Genomic DNA, 13,325 nt, shown 5'->3' on the forward strand with positions numbered 1-13,325 from the left:
TCTTATATTAAACATACAAAACATATTATAAGCTCTTGTCTGAAGGCTAAAAAGTACAAGAGGTTCATTATAATGTAATAATTATTGGCAAAATGCAAAGAGCTTTCATGTAGTTTTAAGATTCCTTATTACTGTCAATTTTCTTAATACAGGGTTGGCTCTACAGACTAGAAGACAAAGAAGGCATTGATATATCCAGTCTTCTAGATAGGTCTGTTGCAAAAACAGAAGAACTCAATCTACCAGTAAGTATAACTCTCCATTAAGGGTGCATGTATTTGCAAATAATTTGATGTCACAGGTCGCAAGTGACAAAACCTATCTACCGTAACCACTGGGTATAAGCCCACCTTGGCTATAAGCCCACCCCTTTTTTCAAACAATTAGGGAACAAGGGTGCACTTTCGGGTATAAGCGCAGTAGTCATTTTGGCTTAGTTCTTAAGTCATTTCAATGCTTTTCTTTCTCATTTAAGAACAAATATTTAAAAAAATATCCGTTAAAAATTAACATTCCATACTTAAAATTTTACAGAAATTGACAAAGATGATAGAAATTACTGATACATTGGGCATATACAAATGGGGAAGATTTTTCTTATTTTTAAATTCAACTACTAGCCCCTCCCCGGTTATAAGCCCACCCCCATTTTTGAAGTGAAATTGCCCATCTAGGGGGGTGGGCTTATACCCAAGTGGTTACGGTATATGTCAAGGTCTATCTATATACTGTTTTTCCTTTTTGAAAATCATCAATATTGTTATATGTACTCACTTTCACTGTTCTTGTCATGTTTGCAATCTACAAGTTGTTATTATTTTTTTTGGTGTTGGTTGTATTTTATAACATATTACACTGTAAGTTACAGTTCTTTGAGTTACTCCTCATTTTTTTCCATGTAATTTAACACAAACTGAACATAACCTTTATTGTAAAATACTTAACATTGTCATTGGTAGTCAAACAATTGCAACTTTTTGGTCAATACCCTGGTGTAGACTGGTCTATTGAAGGATACATTCTTGTATTACATTGTATTATATCTATATTTACGAAGCACATTGTAATTGTGGTGGTGGTGGAATGTGTGTGGGTGTTTAATGTTACAAACATTATTTATATTCTCTTTTCAGTATTTGACTTCTCTAGGAATCCAAAGTTTCACCAGACATAAAGCCTTACAGTCAATACAGCCAGCAATGTAAGTTAATGATATAGTTAAAGCTATAATGTGTGATTTGCTTCACATCGACACCCTCAATTTTACTCGGATTTCTACTTTTTGCATAATTATAATGCCCAGTAAAAGACTAAGCCTGAAGTGCTTTAATAACAGTAAAATGTTGAGCGTGATGCTCCGTGCAGTATTACATATAATACGATCGGCGAGCGTAGTACACGCATTGTAGGCGCTGGAATGAAATCGCAATTTTCTTCATTGTACCTTGTTTGTTTGGCTCAAAATTAAAAGGGGATAATGTGATCAGTGAAAACAAACATTAACATAGGAATCTATTCTTTATGCAAATCACACATTATTGCTTTATGGCTGGCAAAATCTCATTTTCCTCAGTGATTTTTGCTATTGATGGTGTTTCTTGCTTCTTAAAAATGTGTGAGATATTGCAGAATCACACATTTTTGCTTAAAACTATCATATTCATTATTCATCTAAAACAACTACAGACTGACCACTTTTTATTAAAAGGGTTTTTTTTATTAACAGAGAACTTGTACTTTGACAGACACAGGTCAATCTGTTATTTAAGCTTGGTAGAAACTACCCATACCATCATTTTGGAAATGGACCTTCTCCAAGTAAATGTTAACCATGTTACATATTGGAAACAGCTACAACAGTGGAAAGGTGTATACGTATCAGTATTTCACCATTTTGCCAGTAGACACATACTATTATCTTCCACCAACATTTTAACCTTTCCAGTGCAGCTTGAACAGTAAAAACGAAGAGCTTTGTTGCAAAACCCCTTACATCCACTTTTGACTTTTTGAGAAAAACAGCTTTTTTTAATTGTGCAAGTATTACTTGTTCGATTTGATTTAATTTGGGTTTGGATTAAGTGTTGATGAATAGAAAGTAAAAGAATAGGTTTGGTACAATTTTCAAGCCTTCCTATTTATTTTATATTTAATTTATATCACGCCTTTTGTGGATGTAAGGGGTTTTGCAACAAAATAAATTTACCCCTTTTCTAGAAACCAACTTTGCAATCAAATTTGAGCCCATTTGTTTGCACGACTTTATGTAACTTGACTAATGCTTTCAAAATCAAAAAGAAAAATATATAAAGAGAAATATCTCATTTACTTTTTTAATTATGAATTTTTAATTAAATTCGGGAAAATGGCATTTTTTGAGTATTTCCGAAGCTACACCTGTTGTTCATTAAAATGATTTTTTCAAAAATAGTGACCCAAAAACAGTTCCTTTTAGTTTTAATAGGTAAAGAACATTCCAGACTACTATTATACATCAAAAAAATTAGGACAAAACAATTCTATATTCATTTTAAGTTCAGATTTCCAGCAAATTCCCTAAGAGTTCCCAAACGGGAAATATACGATATCTCCGGAAGGGAAGGTGGTATGAAGGTCAAACAACCACCAAAATGTGTATTGTTACCCACACTATAATATCATGCCAATAGCTCAATTTCCGTCAAAAGTGGATGTAAGGGCTTTTGCAGCAGAGCTCTTCAAATACTGATGTTGTAGTTTTAATTAGGAGTTTGTTTATACTTCTTATCACTAGACATATTGTTTGTTTTTTTTTACTTCAGGGTTTTTGAATATTTAGCAAAGAGTGATGCACTCAACTGTCAACATAACCAGTCCCAGCTGGTATCAACTAGTTTAGCCCAGCAGAGTGCTTTATGGCAGATGTATGGACAAAGGTAAGCTTGCATCCTATAAATTACAACTCTCTCCCCTCCATAGGTATAAATCCCCCCAATATTTTGCTGTATCCCCCCAATATTTTGCCGGGGGGATGGTCCATACAATCATCCCCCCAATGTTGACGCCTGTATGTGGGTTTTTGACCAAATTAATCTTATATTTGGCCATTTTAGCCCCAAAAGTGCCAATTTTTCTGCGCTTTGCACGAATTTATTCCACTTCTGCACCATATTTCATCAGTTTACTTTAAATATGGAAAAAAAAATTCGCATGTGTTAGTATCATAGACTTATTACGTCGCCAAAAGGTGCTGGATTCACTATACTTAAAGACATTTTTTCTAACCCCATTCCCCCCCCCCCCCCCCCCCCCGATGTCAAAAAGAAATCTACGCCACTGCTCCACTCTGACTGACAGGGACTTGAATATGTATACTGTAATATAGGGTTGACCAATATTTTTACCTTGAGTTTTTATGTTCCTATAAGAATTTTTGTGGCTCAGATAAATGCCAGACAGCATTTAATGCTTGTTTCTTTTATTGTTTGACAAGAATATCAATATCAACTCTTCATCTTTGTCTGTGGCGTAGCTAGGGGCTTTGGCTCCCGGGAAGGATACAGAATGCCCCATCCCAAATTCCTGAAACGATTGTGCACAGATCACACAAAAATGTTCACAAATACTACTAATTTGGTTATAATCAAGTTTGATTTTGATCTTAAAATGCTCTTCAAATGACTTGATGTTGAAATGCATGCAAAACGCACAAAAAACTTTTACAGCTTGTATGGGGCCACAGAATTGATCTATGGCAAGCTGAATAGGTCAATTTGGTGCCCCTCTAAGATGGTGCCCAGGGCATTAGCCCTCCCTTACCCCTAGCTATGCCATTGATCTTTTGGTGCAATGCCAGAGTGTAGAGAATATGACGAGATGACACTGTGACCCAATTCAAGAGGGTAAGCATGGTTGCTGTCATGGACCACCATTTTGTGACTCTGTAGGTATCTAAAAATATTAGTTTCAAAGATATGACAAGAAAGATAGAAAACACAATTGGCTAAATACCTCTAATTGCGTAGCATACACTTTTCAATGAAGATATTGCTAATTTCATGCAGCATATTCTTATACAGAACCTCAAAATCTCATATTCGTATAGTTGAAATTCAATATTATACTACATGATTTAGATCTTGAATATGACAAACATTTCAACCTTAGTTGACCCCAACTTGAGTGTGCAGCATTACTCAAAACCAATGCCACATGGATGAATATTTCACGAAATTTTGCTATTTTCAGTAGCTTTTTCAGATAGCCTGCCAACAAATAGTCCGTCATGTGATTTTCATGCATCACCCAGCCAGGCCGATTAGTGGCATACATGTATAACCTCTTGCCAAAAGAACAAGGAATGTATGTGATTCATTATTTGCATGGCTGTGATAGGGAGTTTACTCACTTGATACCATTGTCTAATCTGTATATAAGCTTTAAAAAGAAACCTTTGTTACCTGTCAAATGAAATTAATTGTCAAACATTCTCTTTCTTTTGTCTTGATGTACAACATAGCACCATGTCTTCACTCTGTGATCAACTGCTGTTAAGTATGAGTAGCCTTGAGTTTTCAACCGTGGGTCATTCCAGAATAGACAGTGAAGCCATGTGTTTAGCAGTGTCCAATCAGGCCAGACAACTTGCAGACCAGGGCAGAGTCCAAGCTGCCAAAGATGTATTACTGTTTGCAGAGACTAAGTTTCCTAAAATGTCTCAACATGCAAAGGTAAGATTTTGGGCAAAACACATAAAGCCTAAAAATAAATTGTTTGATTGGCGTAACATAAAAAAAAATTTGGGTAGTTCGGTCGGCAATTTTTATTTTTCTAAATTTTTTTTACACTCATTTTTTAAGCTGTAAATTGCGTAAATTGGAACTTTTTAAACATTTGTTTTTAATATCATTTTTTAAAACATTTTTTGCATTTTTTTTGCAAAAATGTAAGAAAAAAAGTGCCTATTTTAGGGTCGTTCTGGTTACGCCAATCAAACAATTGTGTTTTAGGCCTAATGTATGCAGTAACACCAGTGGACACAATAGTAATTTGGTAACCCCCTTACACAAATATATATGAAAATACTATTTCTGTTTTATTCTTTTTCTGTAATTATTAAACAGTGAAAAAACTAGGTAGGAAAACTTCATCAGGTATACTAATAAGAAATCAGTGATGTATACCCTCTTACTTACATAATATTCTGTCTCCGGGGAACCGTCAGGGCTCAGAAGAGCTTACCATTCTATATCTTTGCCCTGTTAGAAATGTGATGTTTACTTAATTTACTTACCCCAATAGGATTTGTTAACTTTACAGGATCATTTTACAATTATTGGAATCCTACTTTATGCAATATTAGCCGAAGCTTAATGTTCAACATGACTCGTGGTGCATTAACAGTCTCAGAACATTGAATACTGATACTAAACTAGAGGACAATCTCAAATATGTGTTTGTATAAAATGGTTGATATATTTTTGAGTAAAAGTTGGTATCCTAGCTATCGTTTTGCAAAAGTGGTGCTGTGGTGTAAATCTTCTTTGATATTCATGATTAATGGTACACTACCCCATAAAACAGTCTCAGAACAGTATAGTACTACTGTTCCATTATGAAAATTCACCAAATGAGATATCCTTTACCAACAGTATGTGAGCAATGGGCTATTCCAGTTGAAATTCATACATGCACTCCAATGCAATACATGACCTATTAATCTTCCACACAGGGAGTGTGGATTTCAAATGAGATTACCTGAATGGGTGACTCCATCGAAATCTACATCCCTGTGTGGGAGATTGAAGTCTTCTCTATTATAGGTGTATGGATTTCAATTGGAACAACCCAACATGATTCAACCATCACTTTTATCACATTTTATTTTCATTATGATTAGATCTGGATGTTGTGCAAACAGCAACTTTTGTTTCAACAAGCAGTGAACCAGGCTAGGTGGCAGCAGGCAGAACAGATGGTACTCAGTATAGCTGCTCTGTCATCAATTGACTCAAAGTTTAGGTAGGAAATATTGTTTATGTTATGAAATACAATGTATATACAGTCCAACTTTTTTTATTTGGCCATGATGGGACCAAGCATTCACTGGATAAGTGAACAATCTGGATGACTGAATTATGAGTAATTCTGCATTGAATATCCAAAATGCTAAAATTGGAACAACAAGTGATTACTTCATATGTGACATGGTCTGGTAGGGGCCGAAGGCAGCAAATTTGAAATTGAGATAAAGGCAAAAATATGGAGTAAAAAACAATAACTTTAGAACCGAATATGCTAGACCTTTGGTGTTTTCAGTATATGATAGCATATAATGTTTGTATAAGGTAATAATTACCAAAAATGCCTCCTTTGGCCTCATAGAGCAGATTGTGTCACATATGGGGTAATGAAATGACATGGGTCTTGTAATTTATGTTCCTAATTACAGTCACAGTTTTCTATATTGTTCCATATGTTAGGAATGCATTGTTATCAAGAATGAAAGGGGAGACAACACAATCCTTAAAACTACTGCATGATGTCATTGATCAGTGTACAAATCACAAGGAAGGATGGAGCACAGAAATGCATGCAAGGTATCTATTATTCTACATGCAGGGTCCACACCATTATTATATTTTACTGTATAAAATGACACTGGTTCAAGTGCAATTCTCAGCTATAAAGTGACTGATTACTTTAAATCTGCATTTGCTTGGAAGACAGAGATCTAGTAGAAGAAATAAGTATAACAGTCAAGGCTAAAATACCTTTCAAATGGGATTGATGTTTTGAAATCGCCCAGAATTGACTCTACATTATTGAACAATTTGGTATATTTAAAAAATATCCAAAAAGACACAAAGAAGAAAATTTCCACTTAAATAGCCAACAAATATTTAATATTTGTTATGTTTATATCGTGTTGCATATCAATGGACAGCTAATTTATTCCCCTTTACAATGTACACCACATTTGAAACAATCACCTTTTTCACGGCTGAGTACATGTCTTGTGAATGTAGTGGGGTCTCAAACAGAATGTGCCAAATTGACCATTATTCTATGCTCAAACAACACTAGTCACTAACCTCATTAGTGGGTGGAAAAACAATATGCAGCCACAACAGCCTGACACCTAATCCCCATGCTACTCACCAGCCTGGTCACACATTGCTGTGGGATGGCATTTCATTCTTCAACCAGGATTCATCGCAGGTCATTCTATGTGGTTGCATTGGTTACTCTGGCACGCACAATACGACCAAGCTGGTCCCACAAGTGTTCAATCGGGTTGAGGTCTGAGCCATTCTCTCTACTAACATATTATGTAGGTAATCATTGATTACCCTGGCTCTGTGGGCGAGTGTGTAATCTTGGAGGATTGCATTAGGTCCCAGATTGCGAAGATATGGGATTGAATAATGGCCAATTTGGCACATTCTGTTTGAGACCCCACTACATTCACAAGATGTGTACTCAGCCGTAAAAAGGTGATTGTTTCAAATGTGGTGTCATTGTAAAAGGGAATAATGTAGCTGTCCATTAGTATGCAACACAATATGAACATGTGACAAATAATCTGAGATATAGATGTTTAAAAAAACGTTTCCTACTTTTGTTGAGGGGTTTATCTCAAATCTTGGACTTTTTATGTTAAAGCCTATGGCTAGCATGCATAGCAATAAAATTAACAAGTTTAACCTAGTGGTGGTGTGGGCCAAAACTATCAAGGTTTATAAAATGTGAATGTGATTGTGCCAAAATGAAGCTCATAATTTGATCCATATTGCTCTTATTATCATCAGGGCCCTGATGCTATTGGCTGAAGTCCAGTGCGAATCCTCCAATCACATGACAGCAATACCACATCTCTTTGAGTGCTTGGCATTGTGCCATAAACATCACCTGACCTACCTAGCTGCCATGGCAACAGCCCATGTGGCACACATCCAGGTATGTACAATGTATGTGCTCAAAACTTTTGGGTGAAGATAAAAGGTTGACAAATATAAAAGCTTTATCTTTTCCAAGTTCATGGTAAAAGTATGACAGCTTTAAAAATATGAGATGGAGAAAAATTATTGAACTTTACTTGGAGGGGATCAATTTCCTCTGTTCTCTGAATTTAAATGTCACATGTCTTTACCATGCTTGTTTCATAGTTTAGGACACCCTACACTAAGTCCACTCATCCACTGCTAATACTGGGCAAAAGTTCCTGAACCTGTGTCTGGTCATAGTTATCATTAAATAAACAAATCAATATCTATTGGGAAAACTACCTTATAACATTGACTGAGGTTTTATTATTTTGGGCATGTCTGATCATAATGGCCAGCAAGGAGAGGCATCTAGGGTTTTTGAACCATTTTTACCATGGGCAGGGGTTATTTTGGGGAAATGGATTTCAGGTATGGATACAATTCTGACAAGTTTGCCCCAAATAGTTGAATTTTTAATGATTTTATTTTTTTGACAGGGGGGAATCAATGAAAATGTTCACAATGGTACCTGTTGATACAATACATGCATGAATATGTTTGTTTAAGTCCTGATGGGACCCGGCCCAATCGAAATGCTCAAGCGAGGCCAAAAAGCCTATATAAGCATGCTGGTAGGTGATTTAGTTTGTTTTCACCTACAAACGTGGACCCACCTATGACATTTCACTCGTAAAGTGTGGAACCGCTGGAACCGTGGACGTCCACTGTCGTAAGAGAACCACAGAGGGCACTACACGCAGTAATAATGTATATGGGGTATATGTCCCCCATCGTATGTATTTGGGGGTTAAATATCATATCTTACCACAAAAGTCTACTCTGTCAATAGTGAAATGTCAGTGTGTAGAGGTCCATGCTGTTAAAGTGGCTCATAATGTTCACGTTTGTAGGTTAAACATGTAGGGGTGTGCCTCGGTGTGGTGGGTGTGTATGCGTGGTATTCACTTTCATACTTCATATTTCTCTCATTTTTCGTGACAGTATTAGTTAAATATTTACATTTTTGTTTATCAATTTATTATTTTTCTTCCGAACAGCTCATACTGAAAATGCCTCATCATGGCATGTCCTTGCTGAAAAAAATTATGCCAGTCATATTAGCAAATGGTGAGTAATCATTTAATCACCCTGTAAAAATGTTAGGCTTTTACCACTGCGCCAAAAAAGTAGATCCTTGTTAAGAGTGATATTGTGCATCTGGAAGATCTACAATGTGCATGTTAAAGAAAGTAGACAAGTATAGGACTTGAATTAATAATTTGTGATTTTTCTGGCGAGATTGTCACAAGACAATTCTCTGAATAAAATATATTGATATTAATCCGCGATGTTAAAATTCCTGCCAATTACGAGCCTCTTTGTGACTTTTTCTTTCTTAATTTGGACCATCTTAGTATACTTTAACTTTGAATAGTGAACCTTTTTGTTGATTTAGGGAGTGTATCACACTCCCTGATTATGGGCCTGACTGGTAATAACCAAAACATATTATGCTAACGACATTGCTATATTGGGTTTAATTGTGGCGCATAAGTTGAATATTTGCAGGATAATAGTCAACACAAATTTTACCAGAAACTACTTGGGTTGATACACAGAACCTTAAGGTCTTGCTCACATTCAGTTGAAGGGCCTATATTGTTTATCATATTGCATGCGTTTTGCCACATTGTATATTGCAAGAATGCATATTGTACTTCATTCCACATTTTTCTGTCCAGTAGAATTTTACATGCACCCTGGGCAAAACTCAAAAAACATCAAACTGTATTCCTTGTTTCTGCATTAACATCAGCAAGCTCTATTTTTCCATTTGACGGCCCCACACTAAATACACATTGAAAGTTTGCTATCAATATTCTTATGGAACTTGATTTTATGGGCTTTAAACATGCAGCCATGTGGAAATGGGAAACTGATCACATCATCAATGAATGCCCTTTTTATCACGTAATTCAATTCAAATTTTATTTATACGCGGAAAGGCCCAGACCAGCCCTTGAGCTGGTCTTCCCTGGGGCCGTCAAATGGAAAAATAGAGCTTGCTGATGTTAATGCAGAAACAAGGGAATGGCTGTTCAAAAAGCACCATGAAATTTATCTCCCAGTGTTTCAGTTTTACCAGATGTGCCTGTATTATGCATTACCACACACTTTTCTGTAATTGATAATCATAAGATTGATCGTAAGTCTTTGTGAAACGGGCCCCTGCTGTTGCCGACTCATTGACCAGTAGACAAGGCTTTGACAGTGTGGGCATACCTCAATGCAGGCCATCGAGGAAATCAAATTTGAAAAACATTTAAAGCAAATACACAGTAGCTACAGGCAAGGCAAATAATGTTGGCACACATTTTAATAAATATTGCTCGTCCCAAATACAAATATTGTGCAAAACCATGTTGACAGTAAACCTGCAAGACCCTTCAACGTTGATTGAGGGAGAGTAGGTTGTGATACGGTGCTCATTTAAAAAATGTAGAAGTTTGCCAACAATTTTTTCCTTGGGTATAGATACCACATCTAAATTTAAACCCACATGAATCTTATATCTTATCTAACAGGTTCTGTACAAGATAAATCCAGAGTACAGTTACTTCTGGCTAAATGTCAACTAGCCTGCCATACTTCCAAACAAGATCCAGAAGGACGCAAAACCGGTAAGTACACATATCACAAACATGCTTAATGTCTAAGGCGATAAAAAGAAAATGGGAGGACAGACCTTTGAAGTAGAGTCAGGCGTGTTTTTTTTTTTTGGTTTTTTTGCAAATGACTCTAGGAGGCTAGATTACCAGAAATGATCCACTCACTGCCTTTCTTTGAGGGACTTGCTGGATACTTCATATGCAATTTTGTTCTTAGAATTTGTTGCATGTAAGGTGTTTTTTATAGAATTTGAAGATTTGTTCTAAATTAGAATAAAATAAGAAAGTCCAGTAAGTCAAAGAGTTTTACTATTTTCTTTATTTGTGAAAATATTTTAGAATTTATGATGTCAAATGATGGGTTTTATTGTAAGTTGTTTTGTATTTCCCACAGCTTTGTTGTCAGCTGTACAGATGTTAAGTCAAGCAGCAGAAGGGTTCCATACAGTAGAGACTGAATACAGGGTCAAGGATGTCATGTATTTACAGGTATGTCACTTGTCAAATAAGATCATTTTAATTTGATGATTAATTATTGTAAACAATGTACCATGTACAAAAGTGATAGAACAATTACAATCATGACAACCAGATGGTTGACTCATTGGTCATTGAGCACGTAGAATGGATGGAGACTTTGCCTCTTCTACACACTCAATAATCACCATATCTTTGAGGAATTAGAAAATGTATTTTAAAATGCACTAAGAATGTCCTTTCCAACAATTGTTTGGGGAAAAAGACAATGGAAATGCCACAATTTGCTGTCGTAGTGCGCCTTAGAATATGACCGTTGCTAGGTCAACTGGATCACGCTTTTTTTCTTACGAACCACTGATCGAAATGATCCCAACACAAAGCCTATGGCATATCAAAATTCGGAACAGGTGTATGAGCCTAGGCTTGGAGCAGTAACCAATGGTTCCTAACGTCCACTATGACAGCGAATAGTGCCCACAGTACAGCTGCTAAGCTGAGCATTTTGTACTTTGTGAAAAAAGCAGTTTCCACACACAAGATCCAAAGTTTATTCTATGGAGAGGAGGCATTTTGGACTTAACCCCTGGTGACTGCTAGAGGTCATGAAATGTCATGTACAGGGGTAAAAAATGGTTATAACATACCATATAGCTTAACTTTGATGTTATCAAATATGTAAATATTCTGACTGACTGCCCGACTGAATCAATAAACAAAGTAGTTTAATGTCATACTTGTGTCTGCAGCCTACATTTGACACATCTCATTGCTCTCTTTCCTTTCTGCAGGCTCACATCTATCAGGAACTTGGCTATACATCAGAACGCAACAAGTGTGCAATGCATTTCAGACAGCTGGATCAACAATACCCCACAGCACTGGTCCCACCTATGAGTACTCTCTAATAAGACTGTGTCCTACACTGAGATGGTATGCAAGGTTCAAAAGCTGGATCAACAGTTTTGTATTAAACCAGTCTGCATATGATGCTTTGGCAAGATGCATTTGTGAAGTGCTATATCAATCCATTCTGATAAGTGGCAAACAAAGTTTAGCAAACTGGGCTACATATACATGTACATCAGAGTGCAACTAGTGTGCAGTTTATAATGTTAACGTAGGTCATCGTGCATAATTTCAGACAGCTAGATCACAGCATCAGTTGTACTCAAATTTATTTCCAAGAATCCTCTTTATTTCATTTGTACATCACATGAGAACAATTGGTTACACTATGTAAATTGGGTAATTAATTATGCTAACGTTTCTCATTAATAATGCAGACTTTGCAGAGGGTTCATTTATCCAAAATGTAAATCCGATCAGGCATTGAATGACTTTTATCATGTAAGATTCATTTGATCATGAATAAAAATAAGCATGGATTTGCAATTTTATTTTAACTTCCATGTTTGATTCTTGCTTGTTTTCCATATTTGCAGGCCATAACTGCCAATAAAGTAATTTCAAAGAATTCTGTTTTTGCTAATTACTGCATGCAAGTTAAATTTTATACAGTATGATTTTCAACGTGATTTAAACATTTGCTGGGTGTATAGTACATTGGCTTAGGAAGATCTTCAACATTGTGGGGGGGGGGGGCTGAAACTTTTGGTGGACCACCCTGGGGTGCCCAAGTGGGGTTTTCCCCCTTAAAGTCAGAAAATTGTGCAAAATATAGGTCACAAACACCCATTTTCCCTCTATTTTATCACAATTTTTTAACTTCACCTAGGATTAATATGGGGGGGCTGAAAGGTATTCCAGCCCCCGCACCAAAATTATTGAGGGGGCTGAGCCCCCTGGTTCCTAAGCCTATGTAGTATGTCAATTTAAAACAATATGTGTTCAACAAACAAGGTTATGAATATTCATGAGTATAGAGTTGAATATCAACTTTTTTGCTTGAAATATTGTCCGCTAATCTTATATAGTGTTTCGTCAATGCCATTGAAAATCAACAACTGCAGAAATGTGTAGCATAATGATGAACAAGGAGTATTGAAAACAGTCTACAGATAAAAGATATTTAACCATGATTTTTATTAAGGGTGGCCAAAAATTGTCGAGCTCTGCTCTGTTTGGTCTCCTACCATATGATTTTGCTTTACTCTGTAATATTATTTAAAGGTGAAATAAACTGAAACTGAATTAACACCTTCCTGAAGAAATATGTGACACGATCAAGGGAAATGAGTCTGATGTCGCT

The 13,325-nt window shown here is 36.1% G+C and overlaps 1 protein-coding gene across 4 annotated transcripts in view; it reads left to right on the forward strand.

Moving 5' to 3' along the window:
- Window positions 1–12,699, forward strand: part of LOC140137799 (anaphase-promoting complex subunit 5-like) — a 33,042-nt gene extending 20,343 nt beyond the window's left edge. For all 4 annotated transcript variants that reach the window (XM_072159578.1, XM_072159581.1, XM_072159579.1 and 1 more), the window contains 11 exons: window positions 153–245; window positions 1,134–1,201; window positions 2,802–2,915; window positions 4,499–4,709; window positions 5,879–6,000; window positions 6,462–6,578; window positions 7,791–7,938; window positions 9,026–9,095; window positions 10,553–10,648; window positions 11,031–11,125; window positions 11,905–12,699. In XM_072159578.1, the coding sequence (XP_072015679.1) occupies window positions 153–245; window positions 1,134–1,201; window positions 2,802–2,915; window positions 4,499–4,709; window positions 5,879–6,000; window positions 6,462–6,578; window positions 7,791–7,938; window positions 9,026–9,095; window positions 10,553–10,648; window positions 11,031–11,125; window positions 11,905–12,021 (1,251 nt within the window). In that variant the 3' untranslated portion in view covers window positions 12,022–12,699. The remainder of the gene's footprint in view (window positions 1–152; window positions 246–1,133; window positions 1,202–2,801; window positions 2,916–4,498; window positions 4,710–5,878; window positions 6,001–6,461; window positions 6,579–7,790; window positions 7,939–9,025; window positions 9,096–10,552; window positions 10,649–11,030; window positions 11,126–11,904) is intronic.
- The last annotated feature ends 626 nt before the right edge of the window (window positions 12,700–13,325 follow it).

This window comes from Amphiura filiformis, chromosome 17, assembly GCF_039555335.1.
Source record: "Amphiura filiformis chromosome 17, Afil_fr2py, whole genome shotgun sequence".
Classification (NCBI taxonomy): Eukaryota; Metazoa; Echinodermata; class Ophiuroidea; order Amphilepidida; family Amphiuridae; genus Amphiura; species Amphiura filiformis.